Here is a 22,727-nt window from a genome sequence, read left to right as displayed (position 1 = left end):
GGGGGGAGGGGGGAGGGGCTGGAGGCGGGACCTTAGGTGCTGGCAAGTGAGAACGACAACTTCTCAATCTCAGATCTACGGACATTTGGGGCCGGATCATTCTTGGTCATGGGGTACCATCCGGGGCACTGTAAGGCACTGAGCAGCATTCCTGGTCTCCACCCACTGGATGTCAGTAGCACACCGCCCCCCTCCCCCCCCCCACCGCACTTGTGACAACCAAAAATGCCTCCAAACATTGCCAAATGTCTGGTGGGGGAGGGCAGAATCACCGCCAGTTGAGAACCACTGGCTTAAAAGCTCAGAACCTGCACTATTAGTTGAGTCATAAGATGCTGGGCGTTATGTCCAAAGGGATCATAGAGATCCTTTCTAGACCAATTCTTTCATTTACAGGCAGGGAAACTGAGACACGGGAAGTCTGCTATGCCCCAGGGTAGACCCAAATTCAGTCTCACTCAAGCAGTTCTCACCACACTCCCAGACAGTCCAGCACTGAAGCCCCACCTAGAGGGCTGCCTCCACCCCATCCTTGCCCCAAGCTGGTTCCTCGCAATGATAAAAACAAAACTGGCATTTTGTGGTTGGTAAAAATGATGGTCCTGATTTCCAGCCCCAGGCACTTTCCGCACTTCCTTTTTCCGTCCTAGGGTCAGGTTGTCAGGACTTGCTTCTTCGTTGGGGGAGGGGAGGGGACAGAGGGGCAGGACAGGTGGGCTGGAGCAGATAGAGGTGGGTTGGTCTTGTCTGAATGTCAATCCCAGCAAGGAAGCTTAATTATATTAGTCATTTACACTAAATGACTAAACGTCATTTAGTGTAAATGACTTTAATTGGATTTATGGCTTCCTAGTTGAAGTCCAAGGTAAGGGAGGGATGGTGAACCATGCAGAGGATGGATTTCAGAGCTTCAAAGAGGGGGTGCCTTTAGCTGGAGGCTCAGCCCTTCCTTTGGTTTCAGACTCCAGACCCACATGGGTGTTCGTTCAGCTTTCTATGCCTCTGTTTTCTCACTGGTGAAATGGAGAAGCCTCATGGGGCTGGGCAATGATTCAATAAGACAATGGACCCAAGAGCTCTTTGCAGCTCCATCTCTGAAGTTCTGTGTGTCAGTGGGGAATTGTTGTTATGATGATTGTCCGGTAAAACCTCCATCTATTGCCCTCCTTCAGGATTCATCCTTGCCTCAAGTCGGTGCCTCTTCCCAGCTCCCATGGGGACCACTGAAGCCACGCTCCGGATGGAAAACGTGGACGTGAAGGAAGAATGGCAGGACGAAACTCTGCCCAGGTACAGCTCCCTAGGTGTGCGTGTCAGACGTGGAAGGAGTGGGCCCGACGCCGCTGCTCCCAGGTGTGAGGCAGAGACACCCCAGTTGACCGGGCCAAGAGCATAATTGATATTTGCTGAATTACTTAAGACTGATTTCCCACCTCCCTACCCACCCCATCCCTGCCCAAAGCGCCGAAATAGCTCCCATTCCCACACTATCATAAGAATTCTAAACATTCCTCTAAAACCATCTCATGGGCTATTACAATATTCTTACCTGGGTTCCCATGAATTCAGGTAACAGCGTGTTTTTACCTGCAGCAGCCAGAGGGACCCTGTCATACCCCTTAAAAGCCCTGGGGCAGGGACTTCTCTGGCAGTTCAGTGGTTAAGACTCTGTGCTCCTAATGCAGGGGGCCCGGGTTCGATCCCTGTTCAGGGAACTAGATCCCTTATGCCACAGCTAAAGATCCCGCACGTGACAATGAAGATCCCGCGTGCCGCAACTAAGACCCGGTGCAGCTAAAACAAAACAAAAGGCACGGAAACAGATTCTCCCCCCGAGCCTCCAGGAGGAGCCAGCCCTGCTGGTGAAACTGATTTCAGGCTTACTTCTCTGTCTAGATTCGTAAGAAAATACATATGTGTCGTGTTGTTGTTGTTTTTATTTTTTTTTATTTATTTATTTTTGGCTGTGTTGGGTCTTCGTTGCTGCGCGCAGGCTTTCTCTAGTTGCGGCGAGCGGGGGCTACTCTTCGTTGCGGTGCGCGGGCTTCTCATTGCAGTGGCTTCTCTTGTTGCGGAGCAGGGGCTCTAGGCGCCCGGGCTTCATATGATTGAATATGCTGAGTATTTCACATACTTGTTTACAGTCTGTTCCCCACCATGCAACCCACGAGAGCAGGGGCCTTTGGTTTGATCACAGGCATACAGTTGATGCTCAGTGGATATTGGGTGAATGGATGACGGTCATTGGTATGAATTCAAAATTGTAGGAAGCAAGCTATGCATGCCCTCTGCTGAGATACTTGCCTCTCTGTATTCTCCTCTGGCGAGGCGTTGGGTAAGAGAAAATATAGTCAGCACAGGCTCCCCTTAATTTGTTGGCTGGATGCAACTGCTCATCTCCCTCCCACCAATATTCTTACCTGGGTTCCCATGAATTCAGGTAACAGCGTGTTTTTACCTGCAGCAGCCAGAGGGACCCTGTCATACCCCTTAAAAGCCCTGGGGCAGGGACTTCTCTGGCAGTTCAGTGGTTAAGACTCTGTGCTCCTAATGCAGGGGGCCCGGGTTCGATCCCTGTTCAGGGAACTAGATCCCTTATGCCACAGCTAAAGATCCCGCACGTGACAATGAAGATCCCGCGTGCCGCAACTAAGACCCGGTGCAGCTAAAACAAAACAAAAGGCACGGAAACAGATTCTCCCCCCGAGCCTCCAGGAGGAGCCAGCCCTGCTGGTGAAACTGATTTCAGGCTTACTTCTCTGTCTAGATTCGTAAGAAAATACATATGTGTCGTGTTGTTGTTGTTTTTATTTTTTTTTATTTATTTATTTTTGGCTGTGTTGGGTCTTCGTTGCTGCGCGCAGGCTTTCTCTAGTTGCGGCGAGCGGGGGCTACTCTTCGTTGCGGTGCGCGGGCTTCTCATTGCAGTGGCTTCTCTTGTTGCGGAGCAGGGGCTCTAGGCGCCCGGGCTTCATATGATTGAATATGCTGAGTATTTCACATACTTGTTTACAGTCTGTTCCCCACCATGCAACCCACGAGAGCAGGGGCCTTTGGTTTGATCACAGGCATACAGTTGATGCTCAGTGGATATTGGGTGAATGGATGACGGTCATTGGTATGAATTCAAAATTGTAGGAAGCAAGCTATGCATGCCCTCTGCTGAGATACTTGCCTCTCTGTATTCTCCTCTGGCGAGGCGTTGGGTAAGAGAAAATATAGTCAGCACAGGCTCCCCTTAATTTGTTGGCTGGATGCAACTGCTCATCTCCCTCCCACTTTTTTTTTTTTTTTGGCCAGCTTGCAGGATCTTAGGATCTTAGTTCCCCAACCAGGGATCGAACCCGTGCCCATGGCAGTGAAAGTGCAGAGTCCTAACCACTGGATCGCCAGGGAATTCCCTCTCCCTCCCACTTTAATGCAAGGAGTTTACCCACAGGAGATGATGCCCAAGAGTTAGTTGCATAACCATCTAGGAAGAGTCAAAGGGACTGGGCATATTCACCCTGGAAAAGGGAATTTGGAAAGGATCTCCAGCTCCAGATAATCTCAGTTGGTGAGGGTGCCCAGAGCAGAACAAGGATGTTGGACAGGCATGAAAGGGATGCAGGTTTGAGTCTAAAGTAGACTCTTTGGACTCAAATGGTCCAATCTGTGCATGCTTTGTACGGCCAGCCGGCCCATTCAAAAGCAAAATGGGCTGATGGGGGAGGTCTGGAGCTTCCTGTCGACCTGTCCCAGGAGAAGCTGTGATGTCACGGGCATCACCCCCTCATCTGAGAATCTTTAGCCCTCTCTCCAGTCTAGTCATTTTCAGTGTCGATGTTTCACGCACATCCTTATGATTCTTAAAGCGATAGATGGGGACTTCACTGGTGGTGCGGTAGTTAAGAATCCGCCTGCCAATGCCAAGGGCACAAGTTCGATCCCTGGTCCGGGAAGATCCCACATGCCGTGGAGCAACTAAACCCATGTGCCACAACTACTGAGCCAGTGCTCTAGAGCCCATGAGCTCCAACTACTGAGCCCGCGTGCCACAACTACTGAAGCCCATGTGCCTAGAGCCTGTGCTCCACAACGAGAAGCCACCTCAATGAGAAGCCCACGCACCGCAACAAAGAGTAGCCCCCGCTCGCCACAACTAGAGAAGGCCCGTGCGCAGCCACGCAGCCAAAAATAAATAAAATTTTTTAAAAAATAAATAAAGTGATAGATGCCCCACCTCAGAATAGCTGAGAATCTCTTGTCTGTGCAGTACCGTGGTCTTCAGAAAGACAAGTATTTCGGGAAAGAGACGGCGACTTCATTGGAGCCGACCTCCTGTTCTTTCACTGTTAAAATGTTCTTCGTCCTACATTCCCTCTTATAAGTCTTTCTCTTTAACTCAGTACAAGGAGTACTGATGCCTGGATTTGTAGAAAGGGGTCTCATGACACCCAGACCTGGCAGTTTGGGCAAATTAAGGACTGTTTTTGTCAGGGGCTCCTGATGGGGCTAGGAATGCTCCAGAATGGGCAAGAGCCGCCTTGGGGAGCTGTCCCTCGTTCCCGGCATGGGAGATCTGTTTCCTCCCATGGAAAAGGTGGAAACAGATGGGATGATCTCTGTGGGTTCCTTCCAGCACCAAACACCCGGGGTTTGGAGGCGTCTCCAACCAGTGTCAGCATCACTTACCCTGCGGTCCCGTGAACTCTGGCCCCTGTCCGAGACCAAAGCGTCCCTCGGTCTGGACTTTGAGAACCTTCTGATTCAACCCTGCCTGCCCGGGTGGCAAACCTCAACCCTTCCTGGACATAAAAAAATTCTCTGACGACAGCACAGGACTCACCTTGCTCACTCTAATTTTATTTCAAGCAACACAGCGGAACCAAGAGGGCTGTGGAACCGGACAGCCGCGGGTTCAGATTCCAATTCTCCAGTGGGCTTGCTTGCCCACCTTGGGCAGCTCTTCGAGCATCTTTGTGCCTCAGTTTTCCTATCTGTAAAATAGGGACAATCATTCCTGGCTCACGAAGTTGTCGCGAGAATTCGATGAGGTATGAGTTGCGAGCCGGGCTGTCTAGATGCGGAGGGCTGCCCACGGGACTTGCTGCCCTCAGCATCATTCTTATCAGCTTGTACCTTGTTCACTCTGGTTCCTTTTTCCCATTCCCCCATAAAAGAGATCCTCCTCTCCCAAGCCTCGTTGAGACAAAGTGGAGCTGACTGCAGCTGCAAATGTGAATTTCAAGTGAGTTTCCTCAGCTGCAGAGGGTTCCTCTCCCTTTTCAGTAGTTCAGTGTTTGCAGGATAGTGGCCTGGCTGTGCAGCCCTGGGGTCAGAAACATGCCTTCGTCAAGGCTCTGTCCTCATTCTGGGAGAAATGAGTACAGCTCCTTATACAGCGTCCAGCTGCAGCTCAACATAAGCACCTCTGTCTGATGCCAGACAACCCACAATTCTATTCCTTCGAGCTCAGTGATCCCTTCCTGGGCGGGATCCTCGAGCTGCCCTGGGTGTGTCCGGGTGTTCGCCCTGTGCCCACAGCCCCCTCCTGCTGCCATTGCCTTGCGGCGTCTTCCTGCACCTCCTGCTCTTCTGCAAGTACCCGTGGACCCTAGCTGAGAGAGGGCAGCCTGGAGATGATCCATCTACCTGCCTTGCTTCCACACTCATTCATTCTAGTGACATGCACTGACTATGCCAGGCCCTAGGTGAGACGCTGGGGACATGTGGAGAACAGGAGAGCCGCCCTTGTGGGGTGTTCACAGTCTGGCGCAGAGACAGGCGGTCCCTTATAACCTCACAGACCAATGAAAAATTGCAGCTGGGTTCTTGGCACCTGGAGAGTGCCAGGTGGGGTCTGACTGGGTTGGGGACACTGGGGAAGTCACTGACCCTGAGCTCTGAAGGATGAAGAGGTATGAACAGGGGAAAGAGGCTGGGGGTAGGGGTCAAGCATTCCAAGCAGAGAGAGCAGCACGTGCAAAGGCCCTGAAGCCAGCGGAAGCAGATCGAGGGACTGAAGAAAGGTTGGGTGGCGAAACTGAGGACCAGGGTGAGAAAGGGCTTGCCCCGGGTCTCACAGCTAAGGAGAGGCAGGTACAGGGTTAGATGTCTGAATGGTGTCTCAGCCTGCTCTGCCTTCTATAACCGAGTGGGTGTGGGTTTTGCTTGTAACTTTTTATTCTTTTTTTTTTTATTGGAGTGTAGGTGATTTAGAATGTTGTTTTAGTTTCTACTGTATAGCAAAGTGAGTCAGTTATACAGATACATATATCCACTCTTTTTTATTTATTTTATTTTTGGCTGCATTAGGTCTTCGTTGCAGGGCGTGGGCTTATCATTGCGGTGGCTTCTCTTGTTGCGGAGCACGGGCTCTAGCCGCACGGGCTTCAATAGTTGCAGCACGCCTGCTCAGTAGTTGTGGCACATGGGCTTAGTTGCTCCACGGCATGTGGGATCTTCCCGGACCAGGGATGGAACCCGTGTCCCCTGCATCGGCAGGAGGATTCTTAATCACTGTGCCACCAGGGAAATCCCTTCCACTCTTTTTTAGATTCTGTTCCCATATAGATCATTACAGAGTATTGAATAGAGTTCCCTATGCTACACAGTAGGTTCTTATTATTTATCTATTTTATATATAGTAGTGTGTATGTGTCCATCCCAATCTCTCAATTTATCCCTCCCCCTGTAAGTTTTTATTCTGACATAGTCCCAAGCTTAGAAAAAGAACTATAAGAATGGTATAAGGAATATCTGTAAACTCTTACCCAGATTTGCTGATTGTTAAGATTTTACTTCCTTTGCTGTATCATTCTCTCCCCCAACCCCCGTCTCTCTCTTCTGCCCCTGTCTCTCCCTGCGTCTGTCTATCTGCTGTCTGTCTCTCATCTATCTATGCTCAGTCTCTGTTTGCATCTGCCCGCCCCTGCACAGGGCAGGGCAGGCAATGTCCCTCCCCCAGCCCAACACATGCACAGAGGTGATTTCCTGTCGCCCAGCTGAGCAGTCCCTCATGCAGGAGCTGTGGGTTTGGTCCAGGAAGTGATGGCAGGCTCTAAGCAGCCTCAGCATCTTCTGCCCTCCTCAACTCCGCCGTTCTCTTTCCTGTGCTCCAGCGATGCTGGGCTATCATAGCAGGATACCACACACCGGGCAGCTTCAACGGCAGACATTTATTCTCTCACAGCTCCAGAGGCTGGATGTCTTGAGATCAAGGTGCCAGCAGGGCTGGCTTCTGGTGAGGGCTCTCTTCCTGGCCTTCTCACTGCATCCTCATGTGGTCTTTTCTCTGTGCTTGCATGTGCAGGGGGAGCTTTCTCGTGGCTCTCCCTCTTCTTGTAAGGTCACAGTCCTAGGGGATCAGGGCCCCACCCTTTTTTGTTTGTTTGTTTTTTTGGCCATGCTGCACGTGTACACAAAACAGGCATGGAATTTGTCTTCAGTCTCAATCTGAAAAAAAGATGCCTCTTTAAAACCTTCTGACTTAATCTGAAGCTTGCTTTTTTTTCTTTTTTAAATGGAGGTGAAATTTACATAACATAAAAATAACCATTTTATTTTATTTTATTCTGTGCCATGAGCATGTGGGATCTTAGTTCCCCAACGAAGAGGTGATGGTGCTGGGGGAGACCAGAGCAAGATGAATGGACAGAGGTGTTGGAAATTGCAGAGAGGGAAAAGGGGCCGATTTATCTGAGTATCTGAAACCGCCAAAGTTGCCAATGGATAATTCTTGAATGCCTTTCAGCAGTTCCCTCTCTGGTTCTCCTGACTTAGCTCTGCAGGAGTCCTGTGATAAGCCCCAGTGCTGCTGGCCCAGCATTGAGCCTTGGAAAAGCCTACTTATGCCCAGAAAGAGTTTTTGCTGTTACCCTGCACCAGAGGTGGCCGCAATCAAACAGAAACAGAGGCTGGAAAGCCCTGGATGGGAGACCGAGGCAGCACAGCCAATCTTAATGCCGTCGAAGCCCTGGGGCACCAGTTGGGAAGCAGGAGGCATGTTCAAAGGTCCTGAGTCCCACAGTTTATTCCCACTTCCCTTTTTCACACTGTAACATTAAGCCAGAGGCTAGGATCTGAGGGTAGAACTCGGTCCAGGAGCTACCTCTGAAGCGAGAACTATTGCAATAACAGCTGATTCCGGGTGACAGGTGTTTCTAGATTTTGGCCTTTCCCCACCACTTACATAATGTGCCCTCACTTGCTCCTTCCTTCAAAACCTTTGCTGAGGGCTGCTTCTCCCAGGTCCAGGCCCGTGACTCACCAAAGCAAGAGAGGAGGAGGCAATTCCTCCCCTTCAAGGGCTCACAGTCTGCCCAGGAAACAAGCAATTAGCACACAGTACCACAGATTCAGTGCTAAAGGAGGCTTCTGAGGCAGGATGCAGGAGCGGGGTGGATGTCAGATTCAGATGGGGCCTCCTGGAGGACGCTGACCTAGCCTGAAAGGCTGAGCAAGTTCACCAGTCAAAGAAAGCAGGAAGTGGCCCTCTAGGCAGAGGGTGTGGGATGTGCAAAGGCACTTGGGCAGAGAGGACCTTGGCATGGTAGGGGATGCAGTAGGAGAGAAATTTGGATTTCACACTGAGAGGGTGTGTGAGTTTCCCAGAGCTGCCATAACAAAGTACCAGGAACTTGCTTAAAACAGAAGAAATGTTTTCTCTCACAGTTCTGTAGGCTAAAAATCCAAAATCAAGGTGTCAGCAGGGCCATACTCCCTATGAAGGCTCTAGGGAAGGATGCTTCCAGCCTCCTCCAGCTTCGGGTGGTGGCAGGCAAGCCTCGGCCTGCCTTGGCTTATAGATGCATCACTCCAATCTCTGTCTTCCTCCATCTTTCTTTTTTTAAGCTTGTGTTTTATTTTTTATTTTTACTTTTTAAAATTTTTATCGGAGCATAGTTGATTTACAATGTGTGTTAGTTTCAGGTGTACAGCAGAGTGAATCTGTTATACATATACATATATCCACTCATTTTCTCTTTTTTTTGGCTGCGTTGGGTCTTCATTGCCGCGCGCAGGCTTTCTCTAGTTGCAGCAAGTGGGGGCTACTCTCTGTTGCGGTGCGCGGTCTTCTCATTGCGGTGGCTTCTCGTGTTGTGGAACACGGGCTCTAGGCACACGGGCTTCAGTAGTTGCAGCACGCAGGCTCAGCAGTTGCGGTGCATGAGCTCAGTACTTGTGGCTCGCGGGCTCTAGAGCGCAGGCTCAGTAGTTGTGGCGCACGGGCTTAGTTGCCCTGTGGCATGTGGGCTTCTCAGACCAGGGCTCAAGCCCGTGTCCCCTGCATTGGCAGGCGGATTCTTAACCTCTGCTCCACCTGGGAGGTCCTGCATTCTTTTTTAGATCCTTTTCCCATATAGGCCATTAAAGAGTATTGAGTAGAGTTCCCTGTGCTGTATAGTAGGTCCTTATTAGCTATCTCTTCTGTATATAGTAGTGTGTATATGTCAATCCCAATCTCCCAGTTTATCCCTCCCCCCGACCCCCTGGTAACCATAAGTTTATTTTCTACATCTGTAACTCTATTCCTGTTTTGTAGATAAGTTCATTTGTACGCTTTTTGTAGATTCCACATATAAGTGATATCATGTGTTTGTCTTTCTCTGCCTTACTTCCCTCAGTATGACAATCTCTAGGTCCATCTATGTTGCTGCTGATGGCATTATTTCGTTCTTTTTTATGGCTGAGTAATATTCCATTATATATATGAGATATTTGTTTATTTATGTATTTATGTATCCATTCCTCTGTTGACGGACATTTAGGTTGCTTCCATGTCCTGGCTATTGTAAATAGTGCTGCAGTGAACACTGGGGTGCATACGTCTTTTCGAATTATGGTTTTCTCCAGATATACGCCCAGGAGTGGGATTGCTGGATCATATGGTAGCTCTATTTTTAGTTTTTTGAGGAACCTCCATACTGTTCTCCATAGTGGCTGTACAAATTTACATTCCCACCAACAGTGTAGGAGGGTTCCCTTTTCTCCACACTCTCTCCAGCATTTATTGTTTGTAGATTTTTTGATGATGGCCATTCTGCCCCATATGAGGTGATACCTCATTGTAGTTTTTTTTTAAATAAATTTATTTGTTTGTTTTTATTTTTGGCTGAGTTGGGTCTCCGTTGCTGTGTGCAGGCTTTCTCTAGTTGCAGCGAGTGGGGGCTACTCTTCATTGCGGTGTGCGGGCTTCTTATTGTGGTGGCTTCTCTTGTTGCAGAACACGGGCTCCAGGCACGTGGGCTTCAATAGTTGTGGCACGTGGGCTCAGTAGTTGTGGCTCACAGGCTCTAGAGCGCAGGCTCAGTAGTTGTGGCTCGCGGGCCCTAGAGCGCAGGCTCAGTAGTTGTGGCGCATGTGTGGCTCACAGGCTCTAGAGCGCAGGCTCAGTAGTTGTGGCTCGCGGGCCCTAGAGCGCAGGCTCAGTAGTTGTGGCGCACGGGCTTAGTTGCTCCACGGCATGTGGGATCTTCCCAGGCCAGGGCTCGAACCTGTGTGCCCTGCATCGGCAGGTGGATTCTTAACCACTGCGCCCCAGGGAAGCCGCTCATTGTAGTTTTGATCTGAATCTGCCTCCATCTTCACACAGCCTTCTTCTCTGTGTCTTTGTGTCCAAACTTGCCTCTTCTTACAATCATACCACTGATTGGCTATAGGGCCCACCTTGCTCCAGTATGAGGTCACCTCAACTTCATGCTGTCTACAACAACCCTATTTCCAAACAGGTCACATTCCCAGGTTCTGGGAGTTAAGACACGAATTATGTTTGGTGGGGGGGATGTAAGTCAACCCACACCAGAAGAATAAAGCCACACTGTACACCTGGTGGATTAGGGGGAACCCCACTTTTTACATGGGTTTCCCAGCACAGACTGAAAGCAAGTGCTGCAGGGAGCCCTCTGGATCCACTTTGAGTTCGTGAAGGGGCTTCGGCTCTGCATTAGCTGAGGTCTTCCTGGGGCTTGTGCAAATAACCGGGTCTCACCTGACCTTGAAAGCTGCAGCCCTGTGGACCTGTGGGGTTTGTTCACGTGAGCAGACTGGACACAAGGGGGCAGTAGAGGGCAATGACCGGATTCAGCTCTACCTCTGAGTGGTTCCTTCTGTCCTTGGGCATCTATCTGGTTTAGCCTCCGTTTCCTCCTCTGTGAAATGGGCTGCTCCCTGCCTCATAGGGATACTGTGAGGAGGAAACATGATGATGCCGTCAACATTCCAACAGAGTGAGTGCCCTGTCCGTGCGGGTAAAGTACAGTTCTAGCTGATTCTAGAACAACGGGGATTACAGCCTCAGACTGATGGAAACAGGGAAGGCAGAGTAAATGAGGGGGAGGAGCCGGAAGGAAATCCTGACACCCAGGTGAGCAGGGGTGGCGGCCAGTCAGCTCCTGGTGGTGGTTACCATGCGCGAAGGGCAGATCTGATTCAAGAAAAGACTGATATCTAGATTTTTTTGTGTCCTATCTCTGATTTGACAGCAAATTTTAAATGTTGTGAAATGCTGTGTGGGCAGGATAAAACTAGGGGTGGTGCATCAGCTGTCAGCCTGCAATTTCAGAGCATGATTTTGGGTAACCTTGCAAGTAGGTGGTGTGCCTCCTGTACTCCCGGATCCCGGACTTATCTGTGAGTTACCAGCTGCCCTCCCCGTGTTGAGAGCAGGGGTGTCAGCTACAGACCAGAGGGACCAGAGCAACGTGTACACGAAATGGGCGTGTGAGTTGCCTTCAGTCTCAAACTGAAAAAAAGAAGTCTCTTTAAAACCTTCTGACTTAATCTGAAGCTTGCTTTTTTCTTTTTTAAATGGAGGTGAAATTTACATAACATAAAAATAACCATTTTATTTCATTTTATTTTATTTTTGGCCATGCGGTGGGCATGTGAGATCTTAGTTCCCCAACAAGGGATCGAACCTGCGCCCCCTGCATTGGAAGCACAGAGTCTTAACCACTGGACCGCCAGGGAAGTCCCCAAAATAAACATTTTAGGGTGGGCCCTAATTTTTTGAAATATTTATTTATTTATTTATTTGGCTGCACCGGGTCTTAGTTGTGGCATGTGGGATCTTTGTGTGTGTGTGTGTGTGTGTGTGTGTGTGTGTGTGTGTGTGTTACACAGGCCTCTCACTGCTGTGGCCTCTCCCGTTGCGAAGCACCGGCTCCGGACACGCAGGCTCAGCGGCCATGGCTCACGGGCCCAGCCGCTCCGCGGCACGTGGGATCTTCCCGGACTGGGGCACGAACCCGTGTCCCCTGCATCGGCAGGAGGACTCTCAACCACTGCGCCACCAGGGAAGCCCCAGTGTGGGATCTTTAGTTGAGGCATGTGGGATCTAGTTCCCTGACCAAGGATCGAACCCGGGCCCCTTGCATCAGGAATGTGGAGTCTTAGCCACTGGACCACCAGGGAAGTCCCAAAATAACCATTTTAAATGAACAACTCACATGTCGTACAGCCATCACCTCTATCTAGTTGTAAAACGTTCCATCACCCCAAAATGAAACCCCATCCCCATGGCAACCACAAATGCACCACCTGTCTCTGTGGATTTGCCTGTTTTGGACATTTCCCATCAATGGAATCACACACCGTGTGTCCTTCTGTGTCTGGCTTCTCTCACTGAGCATCATGTTCTCAAGGTCCATCCACATTGTAGCAGGTGTCAGCGCTTCACTCCTTTTCATGGCTGAATAATATTCCATTGTACAGATGGACCATGTTTTGTTTATCTGTTCATCACTTGGTAGACATTTGGGTTGTTTCCAATGTGATCATGCTGCTGTGAGCATGCAGGTATGAGTTTTTGCATGGATATGTGTCTTCATTTCCTTTGTCATTTAAAAAAAATAAATTTATTAATTTATTTATGTCTGCATTGGGTCTTCGTTGGTGCGTGCGGGCTTTTTCTAGTTGCAGCGAGCGGGGCTACTCTTCATTGTGGTGTGTGGGCTTCTCATTGTGGTGGCTTCTCTTGTTGCAGAGCACAGGCTCTAGGCGAACGGGCTTCAGTAGTTGTGGCACACGGGCTTAGTTGTTCTGCGGCATGTGGGATCTTCCCAGACCAGGGCTCAAACCCGTGTCCCCTGCATTGGCAGGAGGATTCTTAACCACTACACCGCCAGGGAAGCCCTTCATTTCCTTTGGACCTCTGCTCTATTTTGACTTTTGACCTCTATGAGAGCAGGGCGACATCTGATTCATCCTTTATCTCCAAGACCCCCCAAGACCTCCAATGCACCTGGAAGGTAGTGGTTACTCAAAGAACGTTCGAAGCATGGTGAATGGGAGAAAGGTGGGTGGGGTGGCGGGTGCGGAGGAAGAAGCAGGATAGATCCCACCCTACAGAGGTTGCCAGCTCATGCCCTACAAGGAACAGAGGTGATGGAATGAATGGTTTTGTTAAAGGAAAAGAAAAAACATTCTACTGTCCTTCCCCATCTAAACAGCTCCCATTCCAGCTGAGCTGGCACTGCTGAGTTGCAGAGATGAATTAACGCTGCAGTGCTTCCCTGAGCCAGCACACCCTGCAGCTAGAGCCTCTGACAGCCCCATGCACTCTGCAAAACCTTCTGCCTGGAACTATTTCCCTAGGCAGCAAAGGAGCCAGAGCACGTGGGTCAAAGTCAGGCGGCATGAGCTGTGGCCCAAAACAAAAAACAGTGTGGGCATTGCCAGAGAAACAGGTCTTATTTTGCAAATTTGTGCTCCACCAAGCATTAAAGGGGCACAAATGTATAGCTGGCTGCCTTTCTTTTTTTAAAAAAAATTTACTTTGGGGCTTCCCTGGTGGCGCAGTGGTTGAGAGTCCACCTGCCGATGCAGGGGACGTGGGTTCATGCCCCGGTCCGGGAAGATCCCACATGCCGCGGAGCGGCTGGGCCCGTGAACCATGGCCGCTGAGCCTGCGCGTCCGGAGCCTGTGCTCCGCAATGGGAGAGGCCACAGCAGTGAGAGGCCCGCGTACCACAAAAAAAAAAAAAAAAAATTTACTTTTTAGAAGATTTAGGTTTACAGAAAAGTTGCAAGAATATTACAGAAAATTTCCATACACACACTCAGCTTCTCCTAAATTAACATCTTACATTAGGCTGATACATTTGTTATAATTAATAGACTGCTATTGATACACTGTTATTAACTGAAGTCCAGAATTTATTCAGATTTCCATAGTCCTTTTCTCCTGATATCCTTTTCCTTTCCTAGGATCCCACCCAAGCTCCCACGTAACATTCAGGCATCATGTCTCCTCAGGCTCCTCTGGGCTGTGACAGTTTCTCAGACTTTCCTTGTTCTCGATGCCCTTGACGGGTTTGAGGAGGACTGTGGCCAGAGATTTTGTAGAATCTCCCTCAGTGGGAACTTGTCTGATGTTTTTCTCACGGTTAGAGTGGGGGGCCGGGTGCTGGGAGGAGGACCACCTGTGAAGGGCCATCTCACCCTTCATCTCGGGGTGGCTGCCGTCAACATGACTCATCTCTGCTGGTGCTGACCTCAGTCCCCTGGCTGAGTTCATGCTGGTTGGGTGTCTCCACTGTAAAGTCACACCTCCCCCTTTCCCATACTGTCCTCTTTGGAAGGAAGTCACTGTGCCCAGCCCACACTTACAGAGGGGGTTACTTTCCATCTCCTTGAGGGCAGAATATCTACAGACATTATATGAAATTCTTCTCTGCAGGAAAAATTTTTCTCTTCTCCCTGTATTTATTTATTCAATCATTTATTTATATCTGTATGGACTCACGGACATTTTATTTTAAACACTGGCTCACAATCCAATACTTCATGATATATTTTGTTGGTCAGACCAGTCCAGCATTGGCCACAGAGAGCTCTTTCAGTTGTCTGCTATGTCCATTGGACAACTTCTGGCTGCGTTAATAGCAACAATTCATTGGAGACCAAACCCTGCGGGGTCAGCCCATGAAGAATGCTGCTTATATTCCAAATATAATATAGATGAGACCCTTCTTCTCACTGGGCCTCATTTTTCCCCATCCCCACCCCCCCAAAAAACAGGCTTAATATTTATTAGATGATCCAATGGGAGCCCTCCAGCACTGATTGTTTATGATTTTCTGTGCTGGCGAGCAGATGTATTTTGTCCCAACCGTTTCTCAAAGCTAAATAGATTTTGTTGGTGTCATTTTGTCTGAACTCCACGCTCCTGTGGCTGGACTTCTGGGGCCTGGTGGCTGATGTCCGCTCCCGGCTGGGTTTGCAGGCCACTCTCGGAAGAGACGGGGATGGACTTGCTTGGAAGTGCCACAGAAGACACATCCTGTAAGTTTCCATGCATGCAGAAATGGGCACATGGTCTGGGCTGTGCCCAGCACTATAACTGTAGAAATGTCAGAGGTCATGCCTCCTGGGTGGAATGTCAGGGAAGGGGGTTGCTCTGCTCCAAGTCCTGCAGGGAAAGCAGTGTGGTTGTGGGCCAGAGACATCTGTGGGTGCCATCATGAAGTCAGTTGCTGTGTGTCCTTGAACTAGTTGCTTAGCCTCTCTGTGCCTCCAATTCCTCATCTACTAAATACAGCTAGTGAGCCTCCCACAGAAGGGGCATGCAAGGATTAAACAAGATGATTTGTGTAAAGTGCCCAGGGGATGCCAGGCACAAAGTCAGCCCTGGGAGGGCTTTGCTGCCCTGAGCACTCAGGAGGGCTCATGGCTCTGAGGATCCAAAGCCCCAGACTTTGAGAACAGGGGTCTGGGGCAGCCAGAGAAGCTGCCTCAAACATGTGTTCTCCTCGATGACATCTCCTGGCAGAGTCCTGCTGAGGGTCCCCGCTCTGCCTGCATTTCCCCCATGCAGCCCATCACAGAGCCCACCCTACAGGGGAAAGACTGCCCAGAGAGGGACAGCCACATCCCTGAGGTCACACAGCAGTGAGAGCCAGCTCTGCCTACCCCTGTACCACGCTATGCCCATGAGCCACGTAGGGGGACCAATTTGTTCCAGGTTTCTGGGGCCGATCTGGATGGTTGGTCACCCTGGAGTACCAGCCCTTCTTCCTGCCTGAGCACGTGGGCTCTGCCCGGTGTTGTCACATCCCCATAGGGTGACCTTGGGCAAAGCCTCTCACCCCTCTGGGCCTCCATTTCCTACTTCTGTAAAATGAGGAGTGTGTAGTAACAGTATCCCACTTCCTAGGTGTGACTGGCTGAATGATGACCCCCACAGATATCCAGATTCTAATTCCAGGAACCCCTGAATGTTCCCTCACATGGCAAAAGGGATTTTGCAGATAGGCTAAGTTAAGGAACTTGAGATGGGGAGATGTGATCATTAATTTTATGTATTCACTTGCCTGGCCCATGGTACCCAGCTATGTAGTCAAACATAATTCTACGTGTTTCTAGAATTGAGGGTGTTTTTTTAGATATGATTTACATTTAAATTCATGGACTTTGAGTAAAGCAGATTGCCTTCCATTGTGTGGGTGGGCCGTGTCTAATCAATCGAAGGGCTCAGGAGGAGGAAGGAAAAAAAAACCTCAGGTGTGATTCATCCCAGGGCAAAATTCCTCTCCAGCTGTGGACCTATGAAATCAGTCAGTGTCTCTGCTTCCAAAACACGATGGTGGGATGGACATAGACTAGATATTCTCATTCCAAATGAGAGAAATTGGAAGGAAGAAAGGGGTCACGGGTCCCAGCAAGTCTGAAACTTGGCAGGGCAAATTCCGATAGGTTTTAAGCCTGGAGAACCATCTTCTTTGGCTCAATGCCCTATCCTCCAGGTCCATGTGGTGGCATACTGCTGCTGTGCTTCCTTGCACCTTTAGTCTTACTGCCACCATGCTGTGACCCACAGCTTGACCCCATCAGGAAGAGTAGCAGTATTTTAAATCAAGCACTCCTAATTCAGTGCTCCTAACACACTTCCCGTGGAAAAAGCAGAGTGAGTTGAGGAGCCTGGGGTCGGATCCTTGGGCAAGTCCCTGCCTCAATGTCCGCATCTGTAAAATGGGTAACATTTCCCACCACACAGGTCATGGTGAGAGCTAGAAATCATGCCAGTGCCCTGCACATAGCAGGCACTTGATAAATGTGACTGCTGTGTTTTTATCATTTTCTGCCAAAGCGAATGTTTCTATCCCAGTGTCTCCTGAAAGTTACCTCTGACCTCCTGCTTAGGGACCCAGAGATTCAAAGTGAAAAAAAAAAGTGAGATTCAAAGTGAAAAAAAAAAATGTCATCCATTTAATTATGGATCAATGGGGGCTTCCCTGGTGGCGCACTGGTTAAGAATGCACCTGCCAGTGCAGGGGACACGGGTTTGAGCCCTGGTCCGGGAAGATCCCACATGCCACGGGGCAACTAAGCCCGTGTGCCACAACTACTGAGCCTGTGCTCTACAGCCCGCGAGCCACAACTACTGAGCCCACATGCCACAACTACTGAAGCCCGCGCGCCTAGAGCCCATGCTCCGCAACAAGAGAAGCCTCCGCAATGAGAAGCCCGCGCACCGCAACCAAGAGTAGCCCCTGGTCGCCACAACTAGAGAAAGCCCATGCGCGGCAACAAAGACCCAACGCAGCCAAAAATATAAATAAATAAATTAATTAATTAATTTTTAAAAATTATGGATCAATGAATGTCTTCATCCAATAAAAGAGGGGTAGGAGTCTCCTACTAGTTTACTTATTTTGTCCTCAAAAGCCGTGTAATGAAACAGGGTAAACCTGAGGGGCTGGCTCTGCTCCACGGGCTGTCAGATGGAGGGCAGCCCAGCAGGAGAAACCACCTTTTACAAGGAGACCAGAGTCCAGGCTAAGAGTCTTTAGGAGGAAGCGGTCCAAACCATGGGGAAATCCATCCCGACAAGCTTCAGAGTGACATGGGAGGATCCTGCCCTTCTGTGCCTCAGTTTGCTCATCTGTTAAAGGGGGCAATAGCAAAGTTGGAACGTGAAAACGCAGGGGAGAGCTTTGCAGAGTGTCTGGTTTACGTTACACGATCACTAAAAGTCAGTTGTTAGAGTTGAGCATCACAGAGAGGCCAAAAGCAGAACACGGACATTCTCTGCCAGCCTTAGCCGGAAGGAACAAGACTCGCAGATATTGGTAGGTCCAGAGCACACCATCTGGAGCCCAGGCTGCCCGGGGTCTAATCCCCACATCATTGTTCAACCTTGACTCGACTCACCTGTGAGTCCCATTTTGCAGATGGTAAAAGTGAGTCAAGCTCAGAGCAACATGGCACTGCAGGGTCACGGAGCTGGTGAGTAGCGAGGTCAGGCTCTGAACCCAGGTCTGCCCTACGTCCAAGCGTCCACCCTTGACCCCCACGCTAGATGGTTATATTAACCGCTGCTGTGAAAGGATGTCCTCTGACTTCTAACCTCTCCCCTCAACAGGGCGGAGTGGATCTCCACCAGGCTGGGAACAGGAGAGGGGGAAGAAGAAAGAAAACAGCAAAAGCGACTGATCTTGTTTTGCTTTTTTTTTTTTCTGTTTTCCTGTTCCCCCACAGCCCCTCCCAACACTCTGAACTTCAACGCGGCTCATCGTAAGCGGAAGACGCTGGTGGCCCCCGAGATCAACATTTCCCTGGACCAGAGCGAGGGCTCCCTGCTGTCTGATGACTTCCTGGACACCCCCGATGACCTGGATATCAACGTGGATGACATCGAGACCCCAGATGAGACCGACTCACTGGAATTCCTGGGGAATGGCAATGAATTGGAGTGGGAAGGTGAGGTCGCTCGTCACGCCTGCCCAGCCCCCAAATCGGACCCCAGTGCTCCCTTTGGCTTGGGGACCAGCTGACCAGAGCCCCCCATCCTCCATTCCCATAGGCTCAAGGGGGACAGGTCTTCCAACCCGGGGCTCCCAGGACAGCTCCTGGGACTCCACGCACATTTTCTCGTGGACTTGTGGACTTTGCTGGGAGATGTGTCTCTCACCCGATTCTCAAAGGGGACCGAGGCCAGAGGAAGGGCCTCCCCCTGATTCCACAGGTGTTTGTGGAGCAGGTCTTGATTGCTGTGTAGGGGGCGGCAGGGAGATCGGGCGGGGGCATGTCAGGAAAAGACATCGCCTGCCTGTTCACGTGGCCATCGGAAAGCCAGGCTCTGGGTAATGGAAAAAATGTACACAAGATAATTGCACCTGGTCGTCGGTGCTGTGAGGGAAATGAGGTGATGGGAGAGGGCAGGGGGGGTCTCACTGGGGCAATTCAGCCCCCCGCCCCCAGAGGACACTGGGCCATGTTTGGCGACACCTGTGGTTGTCAAGACTGGGGGAATCCTGGCATCAAGTAGGTGGGGTCAGGGAGGTGGCTCCACACCCCACAGTGCCTGGGATGGAGGAGGGGGCTCCACAGAGAATGACCGGCCCCCAAAGGTCAAAAGCGCCCAGGCTGAGACTCCTTGAACCAGGCTACCTGGGGGTGGGGAGGACTCTTTGCAGGGTTGCCGGGACAGGCCTCCCTGGATGGGTGTTATTTGAGCTGACATGACGAGGCAAGAGCACAGGTCAGAAAGGTGGCGATGGCGGTGGCCACGGGGACGGAAGCAGAGCCACAGCACTTGCTGGGTGGATGTGGAGTACGAAGGGGAATAGGGGGTTGAAGGTGACACCTGGGTGTGGGGTCTGAGCAGCTGGGAAAACGGCCAGGCTATTTTCTGAGGTGGGAAGATTGCAGGATGACGGGTGGGAAAGAGGCAGATATTGCAAGCGTGGTTAAGAATCCTGAGAAGCCCAGAGAGGGAAAGAATGTGTGCAAGGTCACACAGCAAGAAACGGACTCTACCCAGGCCAACCGCCTGACTGAGCACTTTCCTGTGTTCCACGGCTTGGGGAAAGAAAAATTATTATTTAGGCGTGACTTTTGGACTCCCAGGTCCTCCATCTCGCCCAGCAGCCCCAATCTAACACCGCCTGTCAGCAAAGGGTAGGATGAGCGGTTTCGCCTCTGGCCTGGGGAGAGAGCGGAGGGCTCCCTGGCCACAGGCGGCAAAGGTAGCCCGGAGAGGGAAGCTGGGATGAGGTGTCCGGACTCAGGTGTCCCTTCCGCTCACCTTCCCTCCCCGCTTCCAGATGACACCCCCGTGGCCGCCGCCAAGAATATGCCTGGGGATAGTGCGGACCTGTTTGGGGATGGCTCGGCCGAGGACGGCAGTGCCGCCAACGGGCGTCTGTGGCGGACAGTGATCATTGGGGAACAGGAACACCGGATTGACCTGCACATGATCCGGCCCTACATGAGGGTGGTGACCCACGGAGGTGAGGCCACACCCTTCGGGCCCCCTCCCGGCTCCAGCAACTGGAGGCCCATCAGTGGCCCTCTCTGGACCTCAGTCTCTTCTTCTGAGCCAGGGGGATGTTAAATTAAGCCCTAGTGTCCGGGTGTGCAGCGGTGAAACTCGCAGGGGGGCAAGGCATAGACGTGCCGGATGCACACCAGAGGTGTCTACGAGGGTGGCTGGCGTCCCCCGCCAAAGGCGGAGACAGGCCAAGCGTTGGCTGGCTTCTCCAGCCAGGCTGCTGTGACTCAGAGCTGTACCCTCCGAGTGTGCGCAGTGGGTGGGAAGGGGCCGGCCAGCGACGAGGCCGCTGCACGGGGCAGGGCAGGGGGCGGCTCAGAGCTGGGAGACGGCTCTACCCATCTCTGCCTGGGGCTGCACACTCACTGGCCGCCTCTCCCCAGGGTACTACGGGGAAGGTCTCAACGCCATCATCGTCTTTGCCGCCTGCTTCCTCCCAGACAGCAGCTCCCCCGACTACCACTACATCATGGAGAACCTCTTCCTGTAAGTGGCCCACCCGCTCCGTCCCAGTTGCCGACAGTTCTGAGGGTCCCACCCGGTGGGCGGGACCATGCTGCAAGAACCACGTTGGGTGGGGGGCTCTGCCCGGCACCAGGGAAGGGCTGGGCCGCCAGCAGACCTGCATCTGAGTCCCCTGCTTGCCCGCTGGGCCTCACGGGTGCCACTGTCATCATCTCTAGCAATTATGGAGCATTTACTATGTGGCAGCCACGAAGTGAAGGGCTTGGTATGTGATAATGCATTCCACCCTCGACACGACCCTGTGGGTTAGTTACTGTTGCCTCCTATTCTGTGGCTGCAGAGCCTGAGGCACAGAGAGGTTAAGTCACTTGCCCTAGGACACACAGGTACAGTTTTATTATGATGGAGACAGATAATATGGATAAAGCGCCTGGCAGATGACAGTAGGAACTCAGCAAATCGTTATCACTCTTATTATCATTATTATGAAGATTTCCTTCTTACACAGTGGGGCTTGGATGCCAGGTGGGCCAGAGGACAAGGAGGTAGCCATGGAAGGTCAGATCGGAAAGTGGCCTGAGATACCAGGGAGGCCAGTCTCCCCAGTCTACAGATGGGGAATTAGAGGCTGAAAGAGAGGAAAGGATTCTGCTGGGACTTCCCTGGTGGCGCAGCGGGTAAGACTCACGCTCCCAATGCAGGGGGCCTGGGTTCGATCCCTGGTCAGGGAACTACATCCCACATGCATGCTGCAACTAAGAGTTTGCATGCCACAACTAAGGAGCCGGCGAGCTGCAACTAAGGAGCCCGCCTGCTGCAACTAAGACCTGGTGCAACCAAATAAATAACTAAATATTAAAAAAAAAAAAAGAAAAAGAAAAAGTAAAAGGGACTTCCCTGGTGGCACGGGGTTAAGAATCCGCCTGCCAATTCAGGGGACACGGGTTCGAGCCCTGGTCCGGGAAGATCCCACATGCCGCAGAGCAGCTAAGCCCGTGCGCCACAACTACTGAAGCCCGCACGCCTAGAGCCCGTGCTCCGCAACAAGAGAAGCCACCACAATGAGAAGCCCGTGCACTGCAACGAAGAGTAGCCCGACTTGCCACAAGTAGAGAAAGCCCAGGCACAGCAACGAAGACCCAACGCTGGGGCTTCCCTGGTGGCGCAGTGGTTGCGCGTCCGCCTGCCGATGCAGGGGAACCGGGTTCGCGCCCCGGTCCGGGAGGATCCCACGTGCCGCGGAGCGGCTGGGCCCGTGAGCCATGGCCGCTGGGCCTGCGCGTCCGGAGCCTGTGCTCCGCAACGGGAGAGGCCACAACAGAGGGAGGCCCGCGTACCACAAAAAAAAAAAAAAAAAAGACCCAACGCAGCCAAAAATAAATAAATAAATAAATGAAATTTTTAAAAAATGTTGTTTGGAAAAAAAAGAAAGAAAGGATTCTTCTGAAATCACTTAGGGGGAGACAGGGCTGGGACAGACCCCAGGTCCCTAATGTCCGGTGCAGTGGACTGTTGGCTGTGGGTGCCTGTTCCTCAGGTGTATCTGGGGCTGTTGAAGCCCACCTCCCAGGATTCATGGAGACCATGCATGTGAATCACTTGGCATCTAGTAAGTGCTCAATAAAATAGTAACTAGTACAATCACTGTGCCCACTGACACAAATTTGGAGTGGGCTGGGGTCATCCCCCAACCCCCGCCCGGGCCGAGTATGCCAGGACAGCCAACAACACCTGAACAGGTGTGGCTGGCAGAGCCAGGGCAGGCAGAGGCAGAAAGGGCAGGTGCCCCAGGGGTTCAGTCACGGGAACTGGGCTTCCTGACTCTGAGCCCCTCCGTCGGGTCCCCTGTCGTCTGTGTCCCGTGACCAGGTACGTCATCAGCAGTCTGGAACTCCTTGTGGCCGAGGATTACATGATCGTGTACCTGAATGGTGCCACGCCTCGGCGGAGAATGCCCGGCATCGGCTGGCTGAAGAAGTGTTACCAGATGATTGACAGGAGGTGA

The 22,727-nt window shown here is 51.4% G+C and overlaps 2 protein-coding genes across 5 annotated transcripts in view; one reads left to right on the top strand and one right to left on the bottom strand.

Annotated features, from left to right (window-relative positions):
- Window positions 1-22,727, bottom strand: part of DAPK3 (death associated protein kinase 3) — an 82,248-nt gene that overhangs the window by 8,005 nt on the left and 51,516 nt on the right. The window contains exon 12 of the mRNA XM_055081360.1: window positions 4,829-4,979. The gene's annotated coding sequence lies outside the window, so the exon portion shown is untranslated. The remainder of the gene's footprint in view (window positions 1-4,828; window positions 4,980-22,727) is intronic.
- ATCAY (ATCAY kinesin light chain interacting caytaxin) overlaps window positions 1-22,727 on the top strand; it is a 40,217-nt gene that overhangs the window by 2,179 nt on the left and 15,311 nt on the right. For 3 of the 4 annotated variants that reach the window (XM_007109285.4, XM_007109284.4, XM_007109286.4), the window contains exons 2-7: window positions 1,173-1,290; window positions 15,209-15,267; window positions 18,463-18,684; window positions 20,031-20,216; window positions 20,641-20,743; window positions 22,592-22,723. In XM_007109285.4, the coding sequence (XP_007109347.1) occupies window positions 1,173-1,290; window positions 15,209-15,267; window positions 18,463-18,684; window positions 20,031-20,216; window positions 20,641-20,743; window positions 22,592-22,723 (820 nt within the window). The remainder of the gene's footprint in view (window positions 1-1,172; window positions 1,291-15,208; window positions 15,268-18,462; window positions 18,685-20,030; window positions 20,217-20,640; window positions 20,744-22,591; window positions 22,724-22,727) is intronic. The other variant, XM_007109287.4, reaches the window with a different exon arrangement.

This window comes from Physeter macrocephalus, chromosome 2 (genome assembly GCF_002837175.3).
Source record: "Physeter macrocephalus isolate SW-GA chromosome 2, ASM283717v5, whole genome shotgun sequence".
In the NCBI taxonomy this organism is placed as follows: Eukaryota; Metazoa; Chordata; class Mammalia; order Artiodactyla; family Physeteridae; genus Physeter; species Physeter macrocephalus.
This window is presented reverse-complemented; position numbering and strand designations above follow the sequence as displayed.